The sequence below is a fragment of the Tachyglossus aculeatus genome, chromosome 9 (genome assembly GCF_015852505.1).
Source record: "Tachyglossus aculeatus isolate mTacAcu1 chromosome 9, mTacAcu1.pri, whole genome shotgun sequence".
Taxonomy (NCBI): domain Eukaryota; kingdom Metazoa; phylum Chordata; class Mammalia; order Monotremata; family Tachyglossidae; genus Tachyglossus; species Tachyglossus aculeatus.
In genome coordinates, this window is record NC_052074.1 from 9722148 (window position 1) to 9749829 (window position 27682).

The window sequence follows — 27682 nt, forward strand, 5'->3', positions numbered from 1 at the left end:
GGAGGAGCGGCGGCGGCTGAGCTCCGCGGAAGAAACTGGTGGGGTGGGGGGGGGCGCGGAGCTGCGCGCCGTCCGGGCCTCCGCTCGCCTCAGCCCGCGGGGCGTTGGGGAGGCCGGAGGGGCGGCCTCCCTCCCTCCTTCCCCCGGACGGACAACGAGGACGAGGAAGGACGACGACGAGGAGGAGGAGGAGGAGGAGGAGAAGGCGTCCGGGGGAGGATGGGGCCGGCGGCAGGCTCGGCGGCGGCGCGGAGGAGGAGGCGGCGGCGGCGGGCGGGCGGCCGGCGCTGAGGCGGCTGGCGGACGCGGCCCCCGGCCCTCTCCCCGCCCTCGTCTGACCAGCGGCGGCTCCCGGACAAGGTTACTCATTTATTCATTTATACCCTTATTTATTTATTTAGTTTACTTGTGCACATTCTATTTTATATTGTTAGTCTGGTTTTACTGTCTCCCCCTTCTAGACCGTGAGCCCGCTGTTGGGTAGGGACCGGCCCCAGATGTTGCCAACTTGTCCCTCCCAAGCGCTTAGTACGGTGCTCCGCACACAGTAAGCGCTCAGTAAATACGATTGAATGAATGAATGGCAGACGCCCCTGCCTCATTATTTATTTATTTTACTTGTACATATTCTATATTATTTTGTTAGTATGTTTTGTTTTACTCTCTGTCTCCCCCTTCTAGACCGTGAGCCCACTGTTGGGTAGGGACCGTCCCTAGATGTTGCCAACTTGTCCTTCCCAAGCGCTTAGTACGGTGCTCCGCACACAGTAAGCGCTCAATAAATACGATGGAATGAATGAATGAACGGCGGACGCCCCTGCCTCATTATTTATTTATTTATTTTACTTGTGCATATTCTATTTTATATTGTTAGTATGTTTTGTTTTACTGTCTGTCTCCCCCTTCTAGACCGTGACCCCCTGTTGGGTAGGGACCGTCCCTAGACGGTGCCAACTTGTCCTTCCCAAGCGCTTAGCACGGTGCTCCCTACTAAGGTGATGAGATTGTCATCACCCGGACAAGGTTACACATTTATTCTATTCATTTCATATTGTTAATACGTTTCGTTTTGTTCTCTGTCTCCCCCTTCTAGACCGTGAGCCTGCTGTTGGGTAGGGGCCGTGCCTAGATGTTGCCAACTTGTCCCTCCCAAACGCTTAGTACGGTGCTCCGCACACAGTAAGCGCTCAATAAATACGATTGATTGATTCCCTTCCCCACAGCACCTGTATATACGTTTGTACGTATTTATTCCCGTATTTATTTATTTATTTTACTTGTACATATTTATTCCATTTATTTCATATTGTTAATATGTTTGGTTTTGTTGTCTGTCTCCCCCTTCTAGACTGTGAGCCCACTGTTGGGTAGGGACCGTCCCTAGATGTTGCCAACTTGTCCCTCCCAAGCGCTTAGTACGGTGCTCCGCACACAGTAAGCGCTCAATGAATACGATTGAATGAATGAATGACTGCCTCATTCATTCAATCGTCTCCGAGTGAGCGCTGTGCTCCCCCCTTCATCCCCCCCGCCTTACCTCCTTCCCTTCCCCACAGCACCTGTATATACATGTGTATATGTTTGTACGTATTTATCACTCTATTTTACTTGTACGTATTTATTCTATTTATTTCATATTGTTAATATGTTTTGTTTTACTGTCTGGCTCCCCCTTCTAGACCGTGAGCCCGCTGTTGGGTAGGGACCGTCCCTAGATGTTGCCAACTTGTCCATCCCAAGCGCTTAGTACGGTGCTCCGCACACAGTAAGCGCTCAGTAAATACGATTGAATGAATGAATGAACGGCGGACGCCCCTGCCTCATTATGTATTTATTTATTTTACTTGTACATATTTATTCTATTTTATTTTACTGTCTGTCTCCCCCTTCTTGACCGTGAGCCCGTTGTTGGTTAGGGACCGTCTCTATATGTTGCCAACTTGTTCTTCCCAAGCGCTTAGCACGGTGCTCCGCACACAGTAAGCGCTCAATAAATACGATTGAATGAATGAATGAATGGCGGACGCCCCTGCCTCATTATTTATTTATTTATTTTACCTGTACGTATTCTATTTCGTATTGTTAATATGCTTTGTTTTGCTCTCTGTCTCCTCTTTCTAAACCGTGAGCCCCTGTTGTGTAGGGACCGTCCCTAGACGTTGCCAACTTGTCCTTCCCAAGCGCTTAGCACGGTGCTCCCTACTAAGGTGATGAGATTGTCATCACCCGGACAAGGTTACACGTTTATTCTATTTATTTCATATTGTTAGTACGTTTGGTTTTGCTCTCTGTCTCCCCCTTCTAGACCGTGAGCCCCTGTTGGGTAGGGACCGCCTCTAGATGTTGCCAACTTGTCCTTCCCAAGCGCTTAGTACAGTGCTCCGCACACAGTAAGTGCTCAATAAATACGATTGAATGAATGAATGACTCTGCCTCATTCATTCAATCGTCTCCGAGTGAGCGCTGCGCTCCCCCTCTTCATCCCCCCGCCTTACTTATATATGTTTGTGCATATTTATTACTCTGTTTATTCATTTTACTTGTACCTATCTATTCTATTTATTTTATTTTGTTAGTATGGTTTTGTTCTCTGTCTCCCCCTTTTAGACTGTGAGCCCACTGTTGGGTAGGGACTGTCTCTATAAGTTGCCAACTTGTACTTCCCAAGCGCTTAGTACAGTGCTCTGCACACAGTAAGCGCTCAATAAATATGATTGATTGATTGATTGATTGGTTCCCTTCCCCACAGCACCTGTATATATGTTTGTACGTATTTATTACTCTTTATTTTACTTGTACATATTTATTCTATTTATTTCATATTGTTAATATGTTTGGTTTTGCTCTCTGTCTCCCCCTTCTAGACCGTGAGCCCGTTGTTGGGTAGGGACCGTCCCTAGATGGTGCCAACTTGTCCTTCCCAAGCGCTTAGTACGGTGCTCCGCACACAGTAAGAGCTCAGTAAATACAATGGAATGAATGAATGAACGGCGGACGCCCCTGCCTCATTATTTATTTATTTATTTTACTTGTGCATATTCTATTTTATATTGTTAATATGCTTTGTTTTACTGTCTGTCTCCCCCTTCTAGACCGTGAGCCCACTGTTGGGTAGGGACCGTCTCTAGATGTTGCCAACTTGTCCTTCCTAAGCGCTTAGTACGGTGCTCCGTACTAAGTTGATGAGATTGTCATCACCCGGACAAGGTTACACGTTTATTCTATTTATTTCATATTGTTAATACGTTTGGTTTTGCTCTGTGTCTCCCCCTTCTAGACCGGGAGCCCACTGTTGGGTAGGGACCATCCCTAGATGTTGCCAACTTGTCCCTCCCAAGCGCTTAGTACAGTGCTCCGCACACAGTAAGCGCTCAATGAATACGATTGAATGAATGAATGACTGCCTCATTCATTCAATCGTCTCCGAGTGAGCGCTGCGCTCCCCCTCTCCATCCCCCCCACCTTACCTCCTTCCCTTCCCCACAGCACCTGTATATATTTGTACGTATTTATTACTGTATTTACTTGTACATATTTATTCTATTTATTTCATATTGTCGATATGTTTTGTTTTGTTTTGATCTCTGTCTTCCCCTTCTAGACCGTGAACCCACTGTTGGGTAGGGACTGCCTCTAGATGTTGCCAACTTGTCCTTCCCAAGCGCTTAGTACAGTGCTCCGCACACAGTAAGCGCTCAATGAATACGATTGAATGAATGACTCTGCCTCATTCATTCAATCGTCTCCGAGTGAGCGCAGCGCTCCCCCTCTCCATCCCCCCCGCCTTACCTCCTTCCCTTCTCCACAGCACCTGTATATATATATATATATATGTATATATATATACATACATATGTTTGTATGTATTTATTACTGTATTCATTTATTTATTTTACTTTATTTATTCTATTTTATTTTGTTCTCTGTCTCCCCCTTCTAGACCGTGAGCCCACTGTTGGGTAGGGGCCGTCTCTAGATGTTGACAACTTGCACTTCCCAAGCGCTTAGTACAGTGCTCTGCACACAGTAAGCGCTCAATAAATACGATTGAATGAATGAGTGAATGAATACGATTGAATGGATGAGTGAATGGCAGACGCCCCTGCCTCATTCATTCAGTCGTCTCGAGTGAGCGCTTCCTGTGTGCGGAGCAGTGGACTAAGCGCTTGGGATGGACAAGTTGGACACACACCCCGACCCCTCAATCATCGCCCCGCCCCCCCCCCCTTCCTCCTTAATGATGCTAGCATTTATTTAGCATTTAGCTCACCTCCTCCAGGAGGCCTTCCCAGACTGAGCCCCCTCCTTCCTCTCCCCCTCCTACCCCTCTCCACCCCCCCCCTTACCTCCTTCCCTTCCCCACAGCACCTGTATATATGTTTGTACGTATTTATTACTCTATTTTAATTGTACATATTTAAGCGCTTGGAAAGGACAAGTTGGACACACACCCGGACCCCTCAGCCCTCGCCCCACTTGCTTCCCCCCGTCCCATTCATTCATTCATTCAGTAGTATTTATTGAGCTCTTACTGTGTGCAGAACACTGTACTAAGCACTTGGGAAGTACAAGTTGGCAACATATATAGACTCCCGAACCCCTAATTCCACCTCGCCCCTTTCTCTTTCACCCGGGGCCCCGGGCTTCCTCCTTCCTCTTTTCCCTGCCCGTGGGCGGCAGAGTTTGTCCCGGACCCTCCCGCGGGACCCCCCAGCCCCAGCCCATCCTCCGCAGGTTCTGCTCCCTTGCCGGAGGGGGAAGGCCAGGGGGAGATTGGGGAAATGAAACGGACTTCCATTGCTTCTTTTTTTTTTTTTTTTGAGGGGGGCACACACAATTCTCACCCCATCAGGTCCCCCTCCACCCCCTCGAGTTTCTTCTCAGCTCTCTGCTCCTTAGCAGCGAGGCTCAGTGGAAAGAGCCCGGGCTTGGGAGTCAGAGGTCGTGGGTTCAAATGCCGACACTGCCAATTGTCAGCTGGGTGACTTTGGGCAAGTCACGTCACTTCTCTGGGCCTCAGTTACCTCATCTGGAAAATGGGGATGAAGACCGAGCCCCACGTGGGACAACCTGATCACCTTGTATCCCCCCCAGCGCTTAGAACAGTGCTTCTCATATAGTAAGCGCTTAACAAATGCCATCATCATTATTATTATTATTATTATTATTCTCTGTGCCTCAGTTACCTCATATGTAAAATGGGGATGAAGACTGTGAGCCCCATGTGGACAACCTGATCACCTTGTATCCTCCCCAGCGGTTAGAACAGTGCTTTGCACATAGTAAGCGCTTAATACCATCATCATCATTATTATTGTTCCCCTCTCTCCCCCTCACTCCACTATCCCAGCCCTCCTTGCCCCTTTGCCCCCCCGCCCCCTTCCCCTCTTCTCCATCGTGCCCTCTTTCCCTTTTCCCCTCTTGTGACTCTCCTCCCCTCCCTGTCCCCATCCCTGTTTCCCCAGGCAGCAGCAAGAAGCCCCTTAACTTTTCTGCCTTGGCTCTTTTCGATTTTAGACCATTGCACGGGAAGCATGAATCTGATGCCAATAATAATAATAATAATAATGGCACTTATTAAGCACTTACTATGTGCAAAGCACTAGCAAGCATTTGGAGATGGTTCAGCACTCTCATCCCTTAAATAATAATAATGTGGTATTTGTTAAGGGCTTACTGTTTGCCAAGCAGTGTTCTTAAGCACTTGGGTAGAAACAAGATGATCAGGTTGTCCGACTCGGGACTCACAATACTAATCCCCATTTTACAGATGAGCGAACAGGGGCACTGAGAAGTGAAGTGACTTGCCCAAAGTCACCCAGCTGACAAGTGGCGGAGTCGGAGTTAGAACCCACGACTTCTCCCAAGCCCGGGCTCTTACCACTAAGCCGGGCTGCTTCTCTCAAATAATTTCGTTCCTCATCCTCCTAACAGAAGCCTCCTTCCCCTCTTTAACCTGCCCCCCACGTTCCCATCCAGAGATTGTATTGTCTTTTACAAACAAGGGGAGGTGGGGTGTTTCATTAGCTAAAGAGCAGGACCAGCATTTTCCCCCACCCCACACCTCTTCTCCCCTGAGGTTTATTTTGGATAAACTTATTTAAAAGAGCCCTTCAGGTTGACCTCTAGAAAAATATTCCATGCTGCTGAAGTTGAATCATTAACCAGTCTGTTAGGCTGAGTGATGGGGATTGAGGTTCTCTTGGGTTACTGTAGAGACTGTTAAAGCTGAGCTTTTTTTTTTTAAAAAAAAAAGTCACTCGGGCATACGGAAAATAGCAAGAACACTGAATCATGAAATGCAAAAACACACCGCAGAGCCGGTGAATTGAGAGATTTGTAAAGCTGTTTTTTACTTAGTGAAATGGAAACAGTGAAATGAAAATATTTACGTGACATAGAGAATTTCAACACCTTCCAGATTATTCTAAAAATAATGCACGCTTATATCTTTCTCATTCTTCAGATTCTTTAAATGTAAAGCATTGCAAGACATCTCTGGCATCCCCGATGAATGAAAGGTAGAATCGGAGGGAGGCAGCTTAAGTGACTTTTGCCTAAAGCCATAGTTGAAGTTGGGTATGAGAGTTGGGAGTTTGGATCTAAATCCATGATTTTACCTTTTGTGCCCTGTAATTTTGGAGAGCATTATAGGAAAAGCATTACCTCCAAAGAAAAAAAAATACAGGTCGCCTCTTGTCCGATACCAGTCATATTACTTTTTTTAAAATATATCTGAGGGCAGTCATTTAAACATTTCTCCCTTGTCACTTTGATGTAATTTGCAGTTTACAGGCCCCGTTTTTAAAACTTTTCTGTTCTACATAGGAACTTCTAACAATTTGGTGTACAATATTTAATCATTAAATTAATGGGACCGGAACATAAACTGATAGGTGTGGTAGTTGAATCCGGCAAAGAGGTTCAAGAAAAGTGCCACGTGATCATGTGAACATTCCTCTTTCCCATACTAATAATCAAGGCACTAATCTGGTAGTTCCATCCTCAAGGAGAAATAGCTCATGCTTTATACTTGATCTGTCCCGTACTCTTTTTAAATAGAGGCCTTGAAATTAATAACATCCAACTTGTGAGGACCTGTATGTATACCCATCTCAAATTGGCTTAAACTGTATTTGAGCTTCGTAAGCAAAGATTTTTAGCCACAAGCAGTCTGGCTAGGTGTTTCTAAACAATACAACTTCATGCCTGCTTTTTCTGCTTGTTTTTAAATTTTTATTCACTGCTTCTTGGCCCCCTGGGTCTTCTATGTGAAATAGAAAGTCCTTCAGTATTGCTCTTTAAAATCCTTTTAAATTTTTTTTTCTTTTTTCCTTGGCAGCTGGATTTCATGCAAATTAGTATTTGGAAAGCCTCCAGAAGACAGGAAAAAAACATTTAACTTTTTGATAACAAGTCTGAATGTGTTCATTTGATTAAACAACTAATACTGCATTACCAGTAAATTTGACGGCCATTTTATTATAGGTTATTAAATTTTAGTTTGTACTATATGATTGGCTCATTTTTAAGCATATTTTGAAATCCAAAGCCTGGTATGGAGAAAGTGTCTACTGCCAAAAATCCTCTTATGTCTGAATTATAGGAAGTGCTAGTTTTATAAACTTTAGTTCCACTCATGCATTTTTCATACCGTCATTTTCCTCCAGTTTTCACCAGCTGTCTATTTGAAAATGTTTTTCAACATTATTTAAACATTTTCAAATTCAAAACCTTTTAAATTATAATGTATATAATTATACACCACATATTCAGTGATGAGTATTGGAAATTCAGATTTAATTTTTGTCTGTGTGTGTTTTCACTCCCATTGTATTTGAAGGCATATGTTTCTTGTGAATGCTGAGCAGGGTAGCACAGATTCAGAACAGTGCTTAAATTTAAATGCATGTTGCTTGGTGGCAACCGCTGAACGGAAAAGTATGCAATTTAATTGCATGGACTTTTTCAACAAACATGGGTAGAAAGACAAGGTAAAAGTTCAGTATTTCTCAACCCGTATTTTAACCCTTTGTTTCCCCACCTTGATTCTCTACCTATTTTGGAATACAGTCTAGGGATCTTCACCTTTTATGCTAAGAGATTTGAACCAAAGGCTGTGACTCGGAAAAATTTCTTATCCTGAAACTCTGGCAATTTTTTTTTTATCTTTTTGCATCTTTTTTCTTGAGCTAAATGGATGTCATACGTCTTTATAGGAACTTCATTAAGGTTGTTATAGTGCAATTTGTAAAATCACTCTTTGGCTGCATAAATGCTAATCTGGAGCCCAATTCTCTCAATGTCTAAAGTGACTCCCTAATAGTAGGCCTCTTGTTCATATTAGCAGGTTCATATTGTTGCATCAGTCTAAAGTTTGAGAGGATTAGGGTTTTTCTCAAAGTGCTTACCTTTAAAGAGTGTTGCTTTAGGCACTGGAAGAATTAGGCTCCAATTTGTGAAGTCAAGAGAATTCTGTAGTTATAACCCTATTAATAATAAGTAAAAATTGTGTATGTTGAGCACTTACCATGTGCCAGGCAGTATCCTAAGCACTGGGGTGAATACAAGCAAATCGGGTTGGACGCAGTCCCTGCCATATGTGGGGCTCACAGTGTCAATCCCCATTTTATAGATAGGTAACTTGGGCCCAGAGAAGTGAAGTGACTCACCCAGGGTCACACAGCAGACCCCATGACCTATGAAAGCGCAGTGTTCAATCGTATTGAGTGCTTGCTCTATGCAGAGCATTGTACTGAGCGCTTGGGAGAGTACAATACAACAATAAATAGACATATTCCCTGCCCACAATGAGTTTACAGTCCAGGACAGGGAGATGACATCAATACAAATAAATAAATAAGTTACAGATATGTACATAAGTGCTGTGGGGCTGGGAGCAGGGAAGAACCAAAGGAGCGAGTCAGGATGATGCAGAAGGGTCCGGGAGAAGAGGAAAGGAGACAACAATGTGCTGTTGCTATGACCATTTTGGCTAATTACTGTACTTACCTAAGAACCTATAAATAATACCAGGGGATGGATATGATGTTTAACTGTGAAATGTCATTTTGATTATCTTGTCATTTCAAATGATTACATATTAGAAAACAATTGTTTTTGATCTTCACAAGACATGGAAACAACTGGAAAAGGTGACATTCGAAAGCATTAGGAACTTGAAGATTTCTTACCATCTCCAAGACTGAGTAAAAGAAAAAAAAGAGAGAGAGAACCCTAAGGAATTGAGAGAACCTAAGTTTAGGTCTTGATGGGGGCAATATTTACTGGGGCGACAGTGAATGTGTCTACAAATTGTAGGGTGAACAAATTTAAGTCTCTGGAGAAGCAATTGTGTACATTTTGAAAGGAGTGAGAGAACTGATGAAATAATTTCACTGCTTACTGAAAAGGATTTGCCATATGTTAATTGGTACATTTTAGGTCATTAATTTTTTTGCTGTTTCTGGTATTGTTTTAGCTACTAGAGGACAATTGCGTTAGTTCACAGAATATTCTTAATAATTATGTATCTGTAGTCATCATTATGAAGTTCTGCCCATCACCTGGGATTAATCAACACCTATACCAATAAGCATGATGTATTTACATATTGTTCTGGTGAAAGTGTTATCTTGATGTCATTCTGAAATGTGCATTTTTACTTTATTTAATTTTTTTGGCAAATTAAGATGCTTCATATAATTATGCAAGCCTAACCACGATAAGTAGATTTCTTTCTCAGTTCCTTATTAGTCATTTTGTTAAACTGTGCTAGGTTGCATTCTCCTGCATCTGTTTTTTCTAATATGCTTGTAAGGAAAAATTTCCACTGCCCAGAGGATTGTATTATGGGACTACTATTTTAATAACCAGCATATTAAGAAGCACAGTCGCCTTTTGTGTAGCTTTTCTATGTTCTTGCAGTGTATGTTCTTGGGGGAGCAGCATGGCCTAGTGGAAGGAGTATGGGCCTAGGTGTCAGAGGACCTGAGTTTTAATTCCGGCTCTGACGCTTGCCTGTTATATGACCTTAGACAAGTCACTTCTCTGTGCCTCAGTTTCCTTAAATGCAAAATGGGGATTCAGTATTTAAACTGTTGGAACCCCATGTGGGACAGGAACTGTGTCTGACCTGATTACCTTGTATCTACCCCAGGACCAGGAAAGGTGCTTGGACACATACTAAGCACTTAACAAATGCCATTGGAAAGCAAACAAAAGAAGTGTGAGTGTAGTTTTCCAAATTGGTTTGAAAACTGACTCTGCAAGTTCTCTATAGTGTAAGGGAGCTTGTAGAACCACAGAGGAACTATTTTTTCCCCAAAGGAAATTCTAAAAGTATTAAAACATTACCTGTAAGTAGCATGGCCAAATTGGATCAAACACAGAATGGGCGTCTACCTGGCTTGTAATCCTGGTTCTTCTACTTACCTGATTTGTACGGTGGGCAAGTCGTTTGACTTCTCTGGGCCTCATTTCCCTTGGGGACTAAGGAAGGAAGTTCTAGTTTCTTCATGGTAAACCTCTTTCCAATATTTCTAGTATTCAGGAAATTACAAGTTAGTTTTACAAATCTTAAAAATTATAAGCAATACACACATTTCAAATCATTTTCATAAATTACTTTCTATTTATTAAAATGAGAAATTGTGCGGCTGTTTTTATTTGTTCTTAAAAATAATTAGAAATTGTGGCATCACTACAGAATATGAAATAGGCACATGCCCTTATGTTAAATTTTGTCATATAGCAGAAATAATTAATTTGCCAGTTCAATTTAAAAAAGCTTAGAATTCAAATGTAAGTCTTGATTTGAAGGAACTTTTAGAGTGTTTAAAATATTCAGTGTCTTTATTTGTACCCTTTCCACAGCCTGGCATACTGGATAGAGCACGGAGCTGGGAGTCGGAAGGTCATGGGTTCTAATTCTGCCTCTGCTACTTCTCTGCTGTGTGGCCTTGAGCAAATGTCCCCCTTCTAGACTGTGAGTCCGTTGTTGGGTAGGGACCGTCTCTGGATGTTGCCAACTTGTACTCCCCGAGCACTCAGTACAGTGCTGTGCACACAGTAAGCGCTCAATAAATACGATTGATTGAATGAATGAAGTCACTTCACTTCTCTGTGCCTGTTACCTTATCTGTAACATGGAGATTAAGATTGTGAGCCCCATGCAGGACAGGACTGGGTCCAACCCCCTTTGCTTGTATCTACCCCAGGGCCTACAACAGTGCCTGGCACATAGTACGCATTTAACAAATACCACCGTTATTGAGCATACTTTAATATTCCTTCATTTTTCCCATTTTACGACATTTTCTCTGCTCTTCAGAGTAATATTTACATTGAGCTGGTTTTTTTCTTCTATCTTTTTTTCATTCTGGAAACTTTCTTTGAGCTCTGGTTATCCTTGAAATTAACATGGCTGTTTTGGTTTATTCACTAAGCTCCTGAGTTGTTGTTGTCACCGTGCCTTAGGTATTTAATTGTGGTATCCAAGCCAACAAAGGACTGTATGAGCAAAATACAATGACTCTTTCAAAACTTCGCTTCCTGGCAATTTGAGGAATTTTAAAGAACATAGTCATAATTGTAATTTAACTTACTGAGCAAAATAGGACAAGTTTTGGAACTAAGCTATTTAAAAGTACACATGTATATTAAACAAACACCATGTTCTCTTTATTCTGGCAGCACAAATTTTTCTTGGCGAATGGCCAAAGGAGGTTATTGCTAAGATGTCACCTCCCCCCGCCTTTGACTTAATATTCAAGGCAATACTTAGTTTTAGAATACAGTTTTCCCTTTACTGGTGCATTTTCAAACAAATCACTGATGTAAATGTGGCATAGCTGAACAAATACACATTTCATATGAAGTACATAAAAAAATCATTGCAACCCAACTAAATGCAAAGAAGAGTCAATGCACGAGAGAGGATTCTGGAAGGTGATGATCGGGTGAATTGAGATTTTATGTTTACTTCACCCCAGGGTGATGTCTAGGGTAAAGCAATAATAATAATAATAATGATGGTATTTGTTAAGCGCTTACTATGTGCCAGGCACTGTTCTAAGTGCTGGAAGGATCTGTCCAGGAGAAGAAAGTGTCCAAATGAAGATGTCTCTGAGTGGATTACTGTGCGTGACGTTGGTGCTGTGCCTTAGCGTGTGACAACTATGGGTAGAGGGAAAAATAATAATAATAAAACTACCTTCAGGAATGTCTGAGATGGGGTGGCTTGGATGTAGTAATAGTAATAGCATTTTTTGAGCGCCCCACCCTGAGGTAATGCATGGCACCAGTTCTCATATCAGTCAGTGATATTTATTGGGCACTTACTGTGTGCCAAGCACTGTACTAAGCATTTGGGAGAGCACAATATAATAGCATTTGTAAAAGGAACTTATAGTCTAGTCAGATGTGGTCTTTGGGCAAGTCACTTAACTTCTCTGTGCCTCCGTTACCTCATCTGTAAAATGGGCATTAAGACTGTGAGCCCCACGTGGGACAACCTGATCACCCTGTATCCCCCCCAGCACTTCGATCAGTGCTTTGCACATAGTAAGCGCTTAACAAATCCCATCATTATTATTATTATGATGATGATTATTATGTGGTCAGAATGCCTTGGAAATGATGATTTAGATAGTAGGGTGCATTCCAGAAGGGTCCTCTTCTTTGTTTCTTTTTCCTTCTCCGTGGTCCCAGACCCATTCTGCCATCTCCTCCCACTTGTAGAGTTCAACCATTTTTTTTTCCCCGAACATGTGTAGTTCTTTGGAGAAATAGCATATGCTTTTTATGTAGAATAGCTAAGACACATTCAGTACTTGAGTGGATAGATCCAAAATTGATAGCCCTGGTCACTGGAATTTCTTCCGAGGCCAACCAATTTGGAAATATTGTAGCTATATTTAGTTCTTTATTGCCTCAAGGTTGCTTTAGAAGGATGAAAATGGTTCAGTCACCAAGTTTGTTCAGTTTTTGGCAGCTCCCTAGACTATCAGCAACGTAAAACCTCTGTACCACCATTCAATAAATTGAGATGGTCCAAAGCAGTTAATTGAATTATTGAAATAAATAACCCAACAAAGAACTGATGTGTTCATTTGAATATTTAATGCAGTTTTTCATTTTTTTATGCTGCTGCTGAAATTGGATGCTTACTACAAATCAGGGGAAAGATTTTTTGCAAATCTCACCCAGGGTGATGATGATGGTACCCTGAGTCTTATATATAATTTTTTGGGGGGGCAGTCAAACACACTGTACTGATTTTGGACATGCAGGCTGCAATCAACATGCCAGGTCGTTAGGAAACACTGGATCCTCTCAAGTAATTCTGTGGTCTTGGGTGCCATTGTCTTAAGTCTTCTGGAGGATTCTGGGAACCTCTTCTAAGAGCAGAATTGTCATAGAGCCTGTTAAGGGAGTCAGTACACTAAAATACTAAATAAAGTACTAAAATTTAGTACACTAAAATACTTTGGAAGGGTTGCAAAGTTAGCCTTGTTAACTGAGTGAAAGAAGACTGGGTCCTAAACTCTGAAACAAAAATAATAATACTTAGTGGCAGTTCGTGTTCCTAAAAGTGTATCCTTGCAAATAATGTACCTCTGCTCAGCATTTTATTTTCAGGTTTTATTAAAAATTCTTAGTATTTGGCCCATCTTAAAATGCCAATAGCATCAGTTTTATTCACAGTTTACATTTCCCTGTTTTTGGTTAATTCTGTTAGAGGAAAAATTCATTAATGCACTAGAAAGCTAGTATTGCTATAGTTAGTGGGATGTCTCCTGCTTGAAAATTAGCTATTGTCACAGAGGCATATTCATTGTAATCTGACAGTAGTTGATTGATTTCTTTTTAAATCTGTTCTTTATTTTTAAGGGCATAAGTGTAGCGTATTGTGAAGAGCACGGGAGACCTGGGTTCTAAAATCAGCACCGCTCTGCTACTGCTGTCTTGTTTGACCTTGGACAAGTGACCTAACCGCTCTATGCCTGTTTTTTCATGTGTAAAATGGAGGCTGTTATTAAGAGTGTGAGACCTGTGTGTGCCTGACATCTACTACTCTGGCTCTGTGGGGGTCCCTCAGGACTCAGTTCTGTGTCCCCCTCTATTCCCCATCTACACCCACTCCCTTGGAGAACTCATTCACTCCCAAAGCTTCTACTACCATCTCTATGCGGATGATTCCCAACTGTACATCTCCAGCCCTTACCTCTCCTTCTCTGCAGTCTCGTGTTTTCTCCGGCCTTCAGGACATCTCTTAAAGCAGCGTGGCTTAGTGGAAGGAGCATGGGCTTGGGAGTAAGCAGCTCCTGCTTCGGCAAAGCATCACTGTTTTGCTGTAACTTTGGCCAAAAATAGGTTTTGTACATAAAAATCATTGGGTGCATTTTCCCGTGTGCTGGACCCGTGTCTTACTTGTTCACTCACTGTCCCAGTGGGAATATGCCCGTCAGGGACAAGAGCATGCAAATGGCATCCCCTTTTAGACTGTGAGCTCCCCTTCTAGACTGTGAGCCCGCTGTTGGGTAGGGACCGTCTCTATATGTTGCCAACTTGTACTTCCCAAGCGCTTAGTACGGTGCTGTGCACATAGTAAGTGTTCAATAAATACAATTGAATGAATGAATGAATGAATTGTGCAAACCACTAAAATTACAACCATTCCTTCTCACAAGTTCTCTGAACCCAAATCTTTGTGACGGGGCTGAAGCAAGGCCATCTTTTCACAGGAGACTCCAATGCCTTCCTCAGGGGAGGGACTTTAACTCTGCAGGGCATTTGGAGTCTATTGAAACATTGTTCATAGGCTGCTGAATGCACTAAACAGTCTCCTAGCATCTGAAAGAGTTGATGCTTAAAGTGCCTACCTTACCACTGAAGATTAACTAGAATTGGGCTCCAGGTTTCTCGGTCTTAATGTTTCCTTATTCAGGTTTTAACTCCAGCCAAAGAAGGGAAGAGAAAAGAGTAAGGGAAACGGTTAAAACATTTGAGTTTAGCACCAAAGACTGAATGTGAAAGAGCTAGAAAGTGCAGAGAGAAGGGGCAAGAAGAGAAATAGTGGAATGCTCAGGGACAGATTGGCTCAGTGGAAAGAGCACGGGCTTCGGAGTCAGAGGTCATGGGTTCAAATTCCGGCTCCACCAACTGTCAGCTGTGTGACTCTGGGCAAGTCACTTCACTTCTCTGTGCCTCAGTTACCTCACCTGTACAATGGGGATTAAAACTGTGAGCTCCGCCCCCCGTGGGACAACCTGATCACCTTGTAACCTCCCCAGTGCTTAGAACAGTGTTTTGCACATAGTAAGCGCTTAATAAATGCTATCATTATTATTATTATTATTATTGATCAGACTTCATTTGAGCACCTACGTCAGCAGGCTTTCAATCTAGAACACGCAGAGTCTCAGGCAAATTTCACTGGCTCCTCTATCTACCACAAAGTGTGACAGCATTTACTGGGGACATGGAAAGACCCTGCATTCCTAGTCCCTGGGGCATGTTCTTGGCATGATTCCCTGACTGAAGTGTTAATGATGCCTTTAGTCAGTGCAGTTCTAGGTGGTGGACTGGTTGTGGAGGAAAACAGGATGCTTCTTCGTAGGGCTGTGGCTGCAAAGAAATGTCCTGTGGTAAAGTTCAGGGAACCAGATTTGCAACAGATAAAATGTTAACTATGTTATGAATGTGGTTTGATAATGGCCTCCAATTTATGCGGTTGTGTATAAAGAATCTAAGAATTATGACCTAATCCTTCTAAATTATGACCTAATTGGTGTAATTGAGGATGATAAACTGAAATAGGTTTATTTTTCTTCCTGGAAAATTACCACAAAACATGGCAAAAGATGAATCGATGTATTGAGGGCTTACTACGTGCAGAGCACTGTACCAAGTGTTTGGGAGAGAATTAGGAGACACATTCCCTGCCCTTAATGAGCTGCCAGTCTGGAGGGGAAGACGGACATTAATATGAGTAAATAATTTATAATTTAAAAGATGTGGGTTCTTTGTAATGCCTCACATTTAGGATGAAGCTATAGCTGAACTGTCCCAATTTCTTAGTCATTCCATCCCGTCAGCCACTTGAGCCATCATTCATTTGAGGCATTGTGTAGCCTAATGGAAAGGGAGTTAGGAGAACCCAGTTTGAGTCCCAGCTCTACAACTGGCCTACTGTGTGATGTCAGACAAGTTACTTAACCTCTTTGGGCCTCACTTTCCCATTTGCAAAATGGAGATAAGCTAGTGCGCCCTGTGAGGGGCAGGGACTAAGTCTAAACTCATAACCATGGATTCATTCATTCAGTCAGTCGTATTTATTGAGCGCTTATTGTGTGCAGAGCACTGTATTAAGTGCTTGGGAAGTACAAATTGGCAACATATAGAGACGGTCCCTACCTAACAACAGGCTCACAGTCTAGAAGGATCTGTTCTATCCTTCTGGATCTATTCTAGCACTTAGCAAACAGAAAGAGCTTATTAACTTGTCTTTATTTTTATACCTATAGTCAGTCGCATTTATTGAACACTTACTGTGTGCAGAGCACTGTACTAAATGCTTGGGAGAGTACAGTGTAACACTCTTTAACAGACACATTCCCTGCCCACAAAATAGCTTACAGTGTACAGTTCATCCGTTGTCTCTGTCACTAAACAGGACTCACATATTTCTTTTATATGTCTCATGTACTGGTACGGTGTTCTGCACATATGCCCAGAAATTCTTGATGGTGGTGGTTGCTTAAATCATCTTACAAAAATTAATTTTAAAATCTTGTATCTCCCTTAGGTTGTTTTTTTTTTTTTAAATGTGTGGAGTCATGGGGTGTAAAACTGGTCCTTTCATCATTTCAACAGGAATAGAATGGTATCTTTACTATAAAAATACTTATAATATTTTTACTTATTATAAATACTTATAATATTTTATTTATAATAAAAAAATTGGATCATTAAATGACCAACCTAAAGATAATAATTTACCAGTACTAGTAATTGTTTCCCCAGCACTGAAAGATTCCACGTATGTAAGTTGGAGTTTAAAACCAGTTAGGCAATCATGACAGTGAGAAGTGTAAAGTCTGAGACAAAATCTTTGTAGCTGAACGCATACTAATCACTCACTCCATGGTATTTATTGAGCACATATTGTGTGCTGAGCACTGGACTGAATGCTTGATATAGTAGACTATAACAGAGTTGGTAGACACAGTAACTGCCCACGAGGTTCTGACAGTCCTGTACAGACAAATGGTTAGAGGGAGGATGTGGACAAGGTGTTGGTAAGCAAGATAGATGAGCTTGAAGCAGAGGAGCCAAGTGTGCAGGCTGGGCTGTAGTAGGACATCAGTGAGGTAAGGTAGGAAGGGCGGAGCACCACTGAGGAGTGGGGCAACATGGATTTAATGGTTTTGTAGAAAAATGACCTGGACAGCAGGGCGAAGTACCGACTGGAGTGGGAAGAAACAGGAGGCAATGGAGATCTGGAAGAAGGCTGATGCAGAAATCAGCACTTGGATCAGCGTAATGGAAGTTTGGCAGCCGACAAAAGAAAATTTTTCACCATAAATCGTTGTTCTAGGAAATTCTGCTTTGGAATCTTGGTCAGTGCTTTTAATTGGTTCCGAGAGAGTAGCATGGCCCAGTGGATATAGCACGGGCCTGGGATTCAGAAGGACGTGGGTTCTAATACTTGCTCCGCCACTTGTCAGCTCTGTGACCTTGGGCAAGTCACGTAACTTCTCTGAGTCTGTTACCTCATCTGTAAAATGGGAATTAATGCTGTGAGCCTCATGTGAGACATGGACTATGTCCAACCTGATTAGCTCGTGTCCACCTGTATATAGGTATATATGTTTGTACGTATTTATTACTCTATTTTATTTTGTTAATATGTTTTGTTTTGTTCTCTGTCTCCCCCTTCTAGACTGTGAGCCCGCTGTTGGGTAGGGACCGTCTCGGACCGTCTCTGTGTGTTGCCAACTTGTACTTCCCAAGAGCTTAGTACAGTGCTCTGCACACAGTAAGCTCTCAATAAATACGATTGAATGAAAGAATGAATATCCCAGGTCATAGAAAAGTGCCTGGCACATAGTAAGTGCTTAACAAATACCAGCATTGGCATCATCAAGAGTAGAGTATTAAGTGAGGGAGTACTAGTGAAGTACGATTTCCCATAGCAAGGAAAACTTTGCAACTGAGAACCGTCATTTTGATGGCCTGGAAGAAGGCTTTATTTTATTTAAAAGAGCTTTCAAAATAGTTAAAAGCTAAAGCAGAGCTAAAAATGTACACTCATTTCTCCTGATGAATTCGGTGTTATTGCATTCGTGACTTAACTGGCACATGAACATATGCACAATCATTTTTTCTGACACCACATCACATTCTCTCCAGAGAGATGTGCTTTGTTGGGAGAATATTTCCTAATTGCCTAACAGCATTTTGTCCAAAATATGTAGTACGAGCTGCGGAAGAATTGTGTGTACACAGTTGCTGATGGTAGTTGGTCATTTTTTAAATTGTTAGTAGTTAGTACTGGTAATCTTAGTTATTAAATTTGTACTTTACACAAAAAAAATCCAAACATAATAAGGGCCATAATAGCACTACTGACTTTGGGTGATGCAGGAAATAGTGAAACGCAGCATGAGACATTCTGCATTGGACAGAGCAAATCCTGTCTGAGGGAAAAGGCATATAGTTCACTGCAACTCTGGCCTTGCAGATTATCCAGATGGACTGAATTTGGGGGCTCAGTTTAATGCACCTTGACCCCGAACAAGCTGAGCTTCTAACTGCAGCATCTAAGTCCTGACTGGGAACTTCATTCTGAATCCTTCAAACTGAACAAGGCCAAAGGCTGCAAGGAGAGAGATGGGAGCAAATTTGCTTTCTCTGGGACTGACTGGCCAAATTCATGGCTCCTCAGGCCACGAAGCATGCAGTTGCTTTCAAATCTTATGTTTAGATGCAGATTTGAATTTCATTCACCTATATGATTCACTGGTTTTTCCTCTCCATCAGCTCTTCTGAATGTGAAATTCTGTTGTGTTTAAAATGTTTTGAAAGGACAGCCCCCGAAACAGGACTTAACAGCAGAACAGGACTACACCCCCAAGTTCATTAAAGCAACTCAGACCTCATGTAATTTCATATCTTTTCCCTTCTTATTCTGACAACTTGTATTTCCCTGCTTTTCACTGCCAAATTACCCTAAATCCTCCTACCATTTTCGGGGGAGAGTCAGGAACTACTCCACAGAAGAATCCATCAGCCCTTATCAACCAAAGGCTTGAGGATAGGCACGGAGCTCTCCTTCCCTGTAGATTTCTGCATGAGAGTGAGGTTTTTACAGATTCCATTACAGAAATAACTAGCTGGTTATGTAGTTTTTCAAGCCTGAGATTGGGAGTGTAATAGAAACTATGTCACAGTATTAAACAAAATAAACTGATGTGCCATTGATAGCATAGTAAGGAGCCTGTAGACAGGAAATAGTCTGAAAGATCAGCAGTATGTCAGAGCCAATATTTTCTATAAGTTAAAATCTGAAACAGCATCATCTGTTGCAACCAAGCTCACTTAATTTTGTTAAAATCAATTTTTGAAAAAAACAATTTAATCAAATTTTTTGTGCTTCCCTCCAAAGTAAGGAAAATGAGAGGCAATGTGGTCTAGTGGAAAGGACCCAAAACTGGGATTCAGACCACCTGACCCTGCTACTTGCCTGCTGTGTGACTAGGCAGTTAGGCAGTCTAGTGTTTTGGGCTTTTTTAAGTGGTATTTGTTAAGCACTTACTATGTGCCAGCCACTGTTCTAAGTGTTAGGGTAGGTACAAGTCCAGCACTTAGTACAGTGGCTGGCACATAGTAAGCTTAACAAATACCATAAATACTAATTAGATCGGGCAAAGTCCCTGTCCCACATGGGGCTCAAAGTCCAAGTAGGAGGGAGAACGGGTATTTAATACCCATTTACAATTGATTTTTTTATGGCATCTTTTAAGTACTTACTACGTTCCAGGCACTGTACTAAGCGCTGGGGTAGATACAAGGTAATTAGGTTGGACACATTTCATGTCCCATATGGGACTACAGATGAGGTAACTGAGATCCAGAGACTTGCCTAAAGGCACAAAGGAGACAAGTGGCAGAGCTGGGATTGGAACCTAGGTCCTTCCAACTCCCAGGCCCGTGCTCTGTTCACCAAGCCACACTGCTTCTCCTGTGCCTCAATTTCCTTATCTGTAAAATGGAGATAAAATAGTAATTCTTCCCTCTTGGACTGTGATTCCCATGTGGAACTATGTTTGACCGTCTCCCCCAGCACTTAACCCAATTTTTGGAACATCACGTTTGCAATAGAGACCATTATTTCTAAAGGAAATGTCATGTTTTAAATTCTAGGGTCTCTTTTGATTTCATAAGGAACACTGCAAGAATTCATTCATTCATTCAGTCATATTTATTGAGCGCTTATTGTGTGCAGAGCACTGTACTAAGCGCTTGGGAAGTACAAGTTGGCAACATATAGGGGCGGTCCCTACCCAACAACGGGCTCACAGTCTAGAAGGGGGAGACAGACAACAAAACAAAACATGTGGACAGGTGTCAAGTCACCAGAATAAATAAAAATAAAGCTAGATGCAGATCATTAACAAAATAAATAGAATAGTAAATATGTACAACTAAAATAGAGTAATAAATCTGTACAAACATATCTCTCCTTAATGCTGCCAACCTCCTGCTCCACCCCACCTCGCCGACTCATCAACTTGGTCGCACCTTCGACCTCATCATCTCCCACCACTGCATTATCTCCACCCTCACCAACTCTGAAATCCCTCTCTCTGATCATAACCTTCTCACCTGCCTCCTTACTCACACTCCTCTCCCCTGTAAATCTATATTACTAACTCACGGAGACCTCCGCTCTCTCGACCCCATCCATCTTCCTGAGCACCTCACACCCCACTTCGCCACCCTTTCCTCTCTACCCAATCTTGATGCTCAGATTACTGCTCTCAACTCTATCCTCTCTACTCAGCTTGACTCGCTCACTCCCCTTTCCCTTCACCGCTCGCGTACCACTAACCCACAGCCCTGGATCACTGCCACTGTCCACCTCCTTTGCTCTTATGCTCGAGCTGCTGAATGCTGCTGGCATAAGTCTAAACACCAAGCCAACCTTGTTCACTTCAAGTTTATCCTTTCCTTCCTTAACTCTGCCTTCTCCTCTGCCAGACAAAACTATTTCTCCTCCCTTATTGACACCCATGCCCATCATCTCCGTCAGCTCTTCCGTACATTTAACTACCTTCTCAGGCCCCCTGTTCCTCCCCCTCCTCTCCTTCAGCCCAGCCCGCACCCTCCGCTCCTCTGCCACTAACCTCCTCACTGTACCTCATTCTCACCTGTCCCATCTTCTCCCCCTGGCCTGGAATGCCCTTCCTCCGCACATCCGCCAAGCTAGCTCTCTTCCTCCCTTCAAAGCCCTACTGAGTAAGCACTCGATAAATATGATTGAATGAATGAATATACAGGTACTGTGGGAAGGGGAAGGAGGTAGGGCAGGGGGGATGGGGAGGAGGAGAGGAAAAAGGGGGCTCAGTCTGGGAAGGCCTCCTGGAGGAGGTGAGCTCTCAGTAGGCCTTTGAAGGGAGGAAGAGAGCTAGCTTGGCGGATGTGCGGAGGAAGGGCATTCCAGGCCAGGGGGAGGACGTGGGACAGGTGAGAATGAGGTACAGTGAGGAGGTTAGTGGCAGAGGAGCGGAGGGTGTGGGCTGGGCTGTAGGAGAGAAGGGAGGTGAGGTAGGAGGGGGTGAGGTGATGGACAGCCTTGAAGCCGAGAGTGAGGAGTTTTTGCTTGATGCATAGGTTGACTCGCAGCCACTGGAGTTTTTATTAAAGCGAAGATGGGATATAGAAGGGAGATTTGCCCCCTTATTTACCCAAAACACACTGATACTTTGAAAGTCCAAAACAGTAGTTCACTAGTATATTAGTGAATTAGCAGGCCTCAGTTACCCGTCTTGTAGAACACAATAATATTTGAGCCAGCTAGATGCAGAGCACTATAGTGTGAGAGTGCTTACAAGGAAAGAGTAACATAGAAAAGCAAAACTGTTAAGTTAACAAAATGACAAGAAGAACAGAAACCCATGGGGAGGTTCTCCTATAGCAAGTTTTCAGGCTTTACTCGAGCAAGGCCATCCAGAGTCCAAAAGTCACAACGTTCCACCAGTTGACAAAGCTTTCGGAATCCCCGTATGTGGACGGTGCTGTTCGAAGCCCATTTTTGGTCTCCTCCCAGCAGGAGTAGCACCATATCATTGGGCATACATGAACAAATCTGTACATGCATGGAAATCCCCAGGCTCTTTCTGGAATTCTGCTTGCACAGTTTTGCCCCAACCTGTAAGTGGGGCCACACTGCAAATTTTTGGCACATGTGGGACTCCAATTACTGACTCGCCCCTTTTGTTCTCCCTCATCCTCCCCCGTGCATATTTTAATGTTAGATTGGGTGTTGAAAAAGATGGACAGATAGTTCTCTCTTACCTTATTTTCCCTTCGAGACTGTGAGCCCACTGTTGGGTAGGGACTGTCTCTATATGTTGCCAACTTGTACTTCCCAAGCACTTAGTACAGTGCTCTGCACACAGTAAGCACTCCAATAAATACGGTTGATGGATTGATTGATTATTTTGGTCGGGGGGAACAGCAGGAACTCGAGGCAGTCGATAAGGCAAATAGTATGTTCTTCAGCTTGAGCCAAGGAATATAAATTGAAACTGCCTGGATCAACATCATTCTTTTTTGTGAGGTGGAATTTCCCAACTAATTACCATTTTCCCAGGTCATATCATCCCAACAGCACCTTTATTACTACTGTTTATAGTGTCCATTAATTTTTTCATGATTTGCTATTACCACTGTTTTTCTTCCTTTCCCACTGTATGACTCCCGTTTGTGTCTGCCTGTCTCCCCCATGAGATTATAAAGTCTTTAATAACAGGGGGACTGTCTTTGTTTTTTAAAAAATAGTACTTTCCCTAGCATTTACTGCTGAGTGAATACTAATGTATGAGTGAATTCACATACCTACCTTTTTGTTTCAGGTCCTCTTATTTTCAGATGCAAGGAATTTTCTTTTATTTATAGTAATAACTAATAATGACAGTTTTTGTTAAGCATTTACTATGTGCCTAGCACTGTTCTAAGCACTGGGGTAGATACAAGGTAACTGGGTTGTCCCCCGTGGGGCTTACAGTCTTAATCCTCATTTTGCAGGTGAGGTAACTGAGGCATGGAGAAGATAAGTGGCTTGCCCAAGGTCTCACAGCAGACAAGTGGCAGAGCCGGGATTAGAACCCACGTCTTCTGACTCCGAAGCCCATGCTCTTGTCGCTAAAACACGCTGCTTCTCGTTATCTAGGTATTTTCCCACCTTTGCTTTGTGGTTACAAGATTTGAAATGTTGTTTCCATTTAACGCCAACTGAGTTGACCCAGACCCTGATGAAATGAAGCCTTGATGAAAAAAATCAAAATGAAACAACAGGAAAACCATGATGTTTTTAACTTCTAAAATTTCTCCTTTAGTAATTGAATAAAATGTTGTCTATTAGCATTTAGCAATTATGATAATGTGGAAATGGTAGTTACAGACACTGCAAGGGGCAACGTTTTCCCATTTGAAATCCTAACCAAGCAGAAGCCACCACAACAACAATAATAGAAAATTCTTTATTGTCTTACCTAGGTGGAGAAGGGTAGCAGAGATAAAGTGCAGACATATTCTCTGTGTTTCTGTCTGTCTTTCCCCCTCTCTCTTTAGACAGTAACTTCAGTACCTCCAAAGCTGCTAGGAAGTAGGAGAAATTAATTCTTGGAGCTTCACCCATTGATCCTATCAACTGGAGGTGTGAATGAGCAGTAAATAGTCATCAACCTGGGTACAAAGAGAAGGATTTTGTTTTTAGCTCTGCAACCTGAATAGTGGATTAATGAGTTCCCATGGTGATTGAGTTGACGGTTCTCTGCAGAATGTGTTCACTAGAAAATATTCTTTTCTAAAATGAAGTTTAGTTTACACGTTTTGCTTCCCAATACCCAAAGCGTCTGTTTTTTTTCCCCCAGATATGAGAAATGAGTGTTGGACGCAGAAGATTAAAATTGCTGGGAATTCTGATGATGGTAAACGTCTTTATTTATTTAATTGTGGAAGTCTCAAAAAGTAGTAGTCAAGAAAAAAAATGCAAAAGGCGAGGTTATACTGCCCACTGGCAAATTCTGGAGGAAGCCTGTACCTGCCAAGGCGTATTGGAACAAAGAACAAGAGAAATTGAATAAGCGGCACAACCCGATTTTGAGTTTACTTGCCAATATGACTGTGGAAGAAAATTTGATTTCCAATGCAAGTGTTCTGAATTCCTGTGAGCCTGACCCTTTTGTGACTTCAGCAGTTAAAGATTTTGAAAGCTTGCCCGACAGATTTAAAGACTATCTGCTTTACCTGAGATGTCGAAATTATTCGTTACTAGTGGATCAGCCGAACAAGTGCAAACGTAAGCCCTTCCTCCTCCTGGCCATCAAGTCACTCACACCGCATTTTGACAGAAGACAAGCTATTCGAGAATCCTGGGGAAAAGAAACGAATGGTGGGAACCAAACAGTTGTGAGGGTCTTCTTGCTGGGGCAGACCCCTCCGGAGGATAACTTCCCTGACCTTTCGGACATGTTGAAATTTGAGAGTGAACACCACCAAGACATCCTTCTCTGGAACTACAGAGACACTTTCTTCAACCTGACCCTGAAGGAAGTACTGTTTCTGAAGTGGGTGAGTACGTCTTGCCCAGGAGCCCGGTTTATTTTTAAAGGAGATGATGATGTTTTTGTGAATACTCATCAGATCCTGGATTACTTGAATAGTTTAACAAAGGACAAAGCCAAAGACTTATTTATAGGTGATGTGATTAAAGACGCTGGTCCTCATCGGGAGAAAAAGCTCAAGTACTACATCCCGGAAAGTGTTTATGAGGGCCCCTACCCTCCTTATGCAGGAGGGGGTGGGTTTCTCTACTCAGGCCACCTGGCACTGAGACTGAACAATATATCCGAACAGGTCCTTCTCTATCCCATCGATGATGTTTATACTGGAATGTGCCTTCAGAAACTTGGCCTGGCTCCAGAAAAACACAAAGGTTTCAAAACGTTCGACATTGAAGAGAAACACAGGAATAACATTTGCTCCTACACAAACTTAATGTTAGTCCATAGCAGAAAGCCCCAGGAAATGATTAAGATCTGGTCACAACTGCAAGATCCTCATTTAAATTGCTAAAATAAATGAGAAAGGTGCATAAGAATGTATGTTAAATATTTCCCATGTCCCCCTAATTGTAAAGTGTGATTTCTCTGCTGACCCATTGAAATCCTTTTTGCCTGCTAACCATTTTTAGGGATCTCTATGTCCCCCCCGCCCCATCCCCACCGTCACCAACTAAGAATCTCCCTCCACCTGGTACTTGAAGAACTTAAAAAGAGTAATAGTGCTTTGTGGGAGGGATGGCATGAAGACTTACTTTTCAATGTCTAATAGCCATTGTTTGAATCCCCCCCTACCCCACCCCAAACTTCCACCCTGTCTAAAAAGAATAGGTTTCCGAAGCTGTAACCATTCAGCTCAATTCATTGCTAAGTTTATAGTTCAGAGTGACGGAAAATAGAGTTTCTTCTTAATTTCCAATGTTATTGTGATTTCGTGATCTGTAATGTTCAAGGCTATTGTAAAAACTCCTGGGTTTAAGGACCTTGGCAAACGTAATAAAAGCCATTTTCCCCGAACGGTTGTCTTTCTTGAGATGGCATTAGTTTTATTTTAATTCAGTTTGGGGAAAGCCTCTTTAGGAAACTTATTAAAAATTATTTTTAACTTCTGCCTTCCCTGCCTCCCCGGCATTATTTTCTCAATTTAATCTGTGCAAAATGAAGCTGTCTGACTGAAAGCCTGTTCTTATTGCTGGGGAATGATACCATTTCTTTTTAACTTGGGCTAATAGGAATACCTAAAAGATTCTTGGATAATTTTATACTTTAATGAGATATTAAAATTATCCCTTGATCATTTAAATAGCTTTAAAAGCATGTCCAATTATTTTAGCACTCGGAAAATAGTGTTTTGATAATGGGTAATTGAAGGCTGAATTGCACATCACTTATAAACCTTGAGTTTGGATCTCTACTACAGACTTTTAAACTGTACTGATGGGCTTGAGGGTAGTCTTGGACTTTTGGTTAAAAACTTGAAGTTGCAGAAAGTCTAATGAATAGTTTTTTGAAACCTCCAGACTTCTTTTCTTGCCACATTTTCACGTTGCTTGTATAAATGATCATTCTGAATTGTGACTGCTTCCTGTGTCTCTTTAGAAGTGCCTGTGTTTTTATTTATTGTTCAAATGAAGACCAAAACAATTTCTTAAATATATTTTGTGTAACATTTTATTTGTATACCATGTCAGGTAATATTTAACTAGAGCATGATATTTTAAATGTGGTAAGATGTAATGTGTTAAATAAAGCTAACTGTTATTTTTGAATTCAGAAAGTTGTTTTTCTGTGTATACTAGATTTAATAAAATTATGCCAAATTGACTGATGCACCGTTTCAACACCACGCTATCTTGAAAATATCATTTTTATCCTTATTCTGTAGCTAAGAATTCTTATGAAACCGAGACTCTAAACAAGACCTACAAAAGGGTGAAAATAAAGATTTGTGTATTTTTAACTCCTTGTGTAATATGTAGCATTCTGTGACATACATTTTATAAAGTTTCTGTGATAATTTGTATTGAACACATTTTATTTTTTCCCCCAGTACTTGGAAAACTCAGATCCTGATCATATATCAGATCCTGGTCATATACCACCATAGTTCTGAGTGGGCAGCCTATGTGAAGTGACTGCCAAAAATGCGGACTGAATCACTAACAAAATTGAAATAAAACGGATTGAACTTCAGTTAAAATTCACTGTGGGCCTGTAACCAAAGGAAGGCATTTGTAAATTTTGGTTGTAAATCTCATGGGATGTGACACTGCTCTTCAACGCTTTCTTTTGCTGGTTGTGAAGTAACTCAGCAAGCATAAAGAAATGTTTCACGTGTAAGAAAATGGGTAAAAATATTGTTCTGCATTTAACACTTTTTTTCTGTAACTGTGTAGAGTAGTGAGGTGGTTGATCACCTAAGGTACCTGTAGATGTTTGAACTGGAATGTGAATGTATATTATGATGAATCCAATTGGCAAATTCTGACAAATCTCTGCCTTTACTCTTGAACACTCTCCACATTGAGGCGTTACTGTTTCTTGGTGATTCGTTCTTAAATTTTTTTTCCCTCCTCCTCTTCTTCAACCACACTCTATCAGCAACCTGGATTTCATCTCTAAAATGGAGAGAAAGGAGAAGCAGCATGGACTAGTGAAAGACCACAGGTCTGAGAGTCTGAGGACGTGAGTTCTAATCCCGATTCCGCCACTTGTCTGCCGTGCGACCTTCGGCAAGTCACTTAACTTCTCCGTGCCTGTTGCCTCATCTGTAAAATGGTGATTGACTGGGAGCCCCATGTGCGACTTGGACTGCGTCCAACCTGATT

The 27682-nt window shown here is 42.1% G+C and overlaps 1 protein-coding gene across 1 annotated transcript; it reads left to right on the forward strand.

The window, feature by feature from the left end:
• Nucleotides 1-265: 265 nt before the first annotated feature.
• On the forward strand, nucleotides 266-26700 carry B3GNT2 (UDP-GlcNAc:betaGal beta-1,3-N-acetylglucosaminyltransferase 2). The gene is given in 3 exon segments (XM_038751487.1): nucleotides 266-360; nucleotides 24165-24275; nucleotides 24277-26700. Coding segments are annotated over 2 exon segments (1194 nt in total). The 5' UTR covers nucleotides 266-360; nucleotides 24165-24173; the 3' UTR covers nucleotides 25369-26700.
• The last annotated feature ends 982 nt before the right edge of the window (nucleotides 26701-27682 follow it).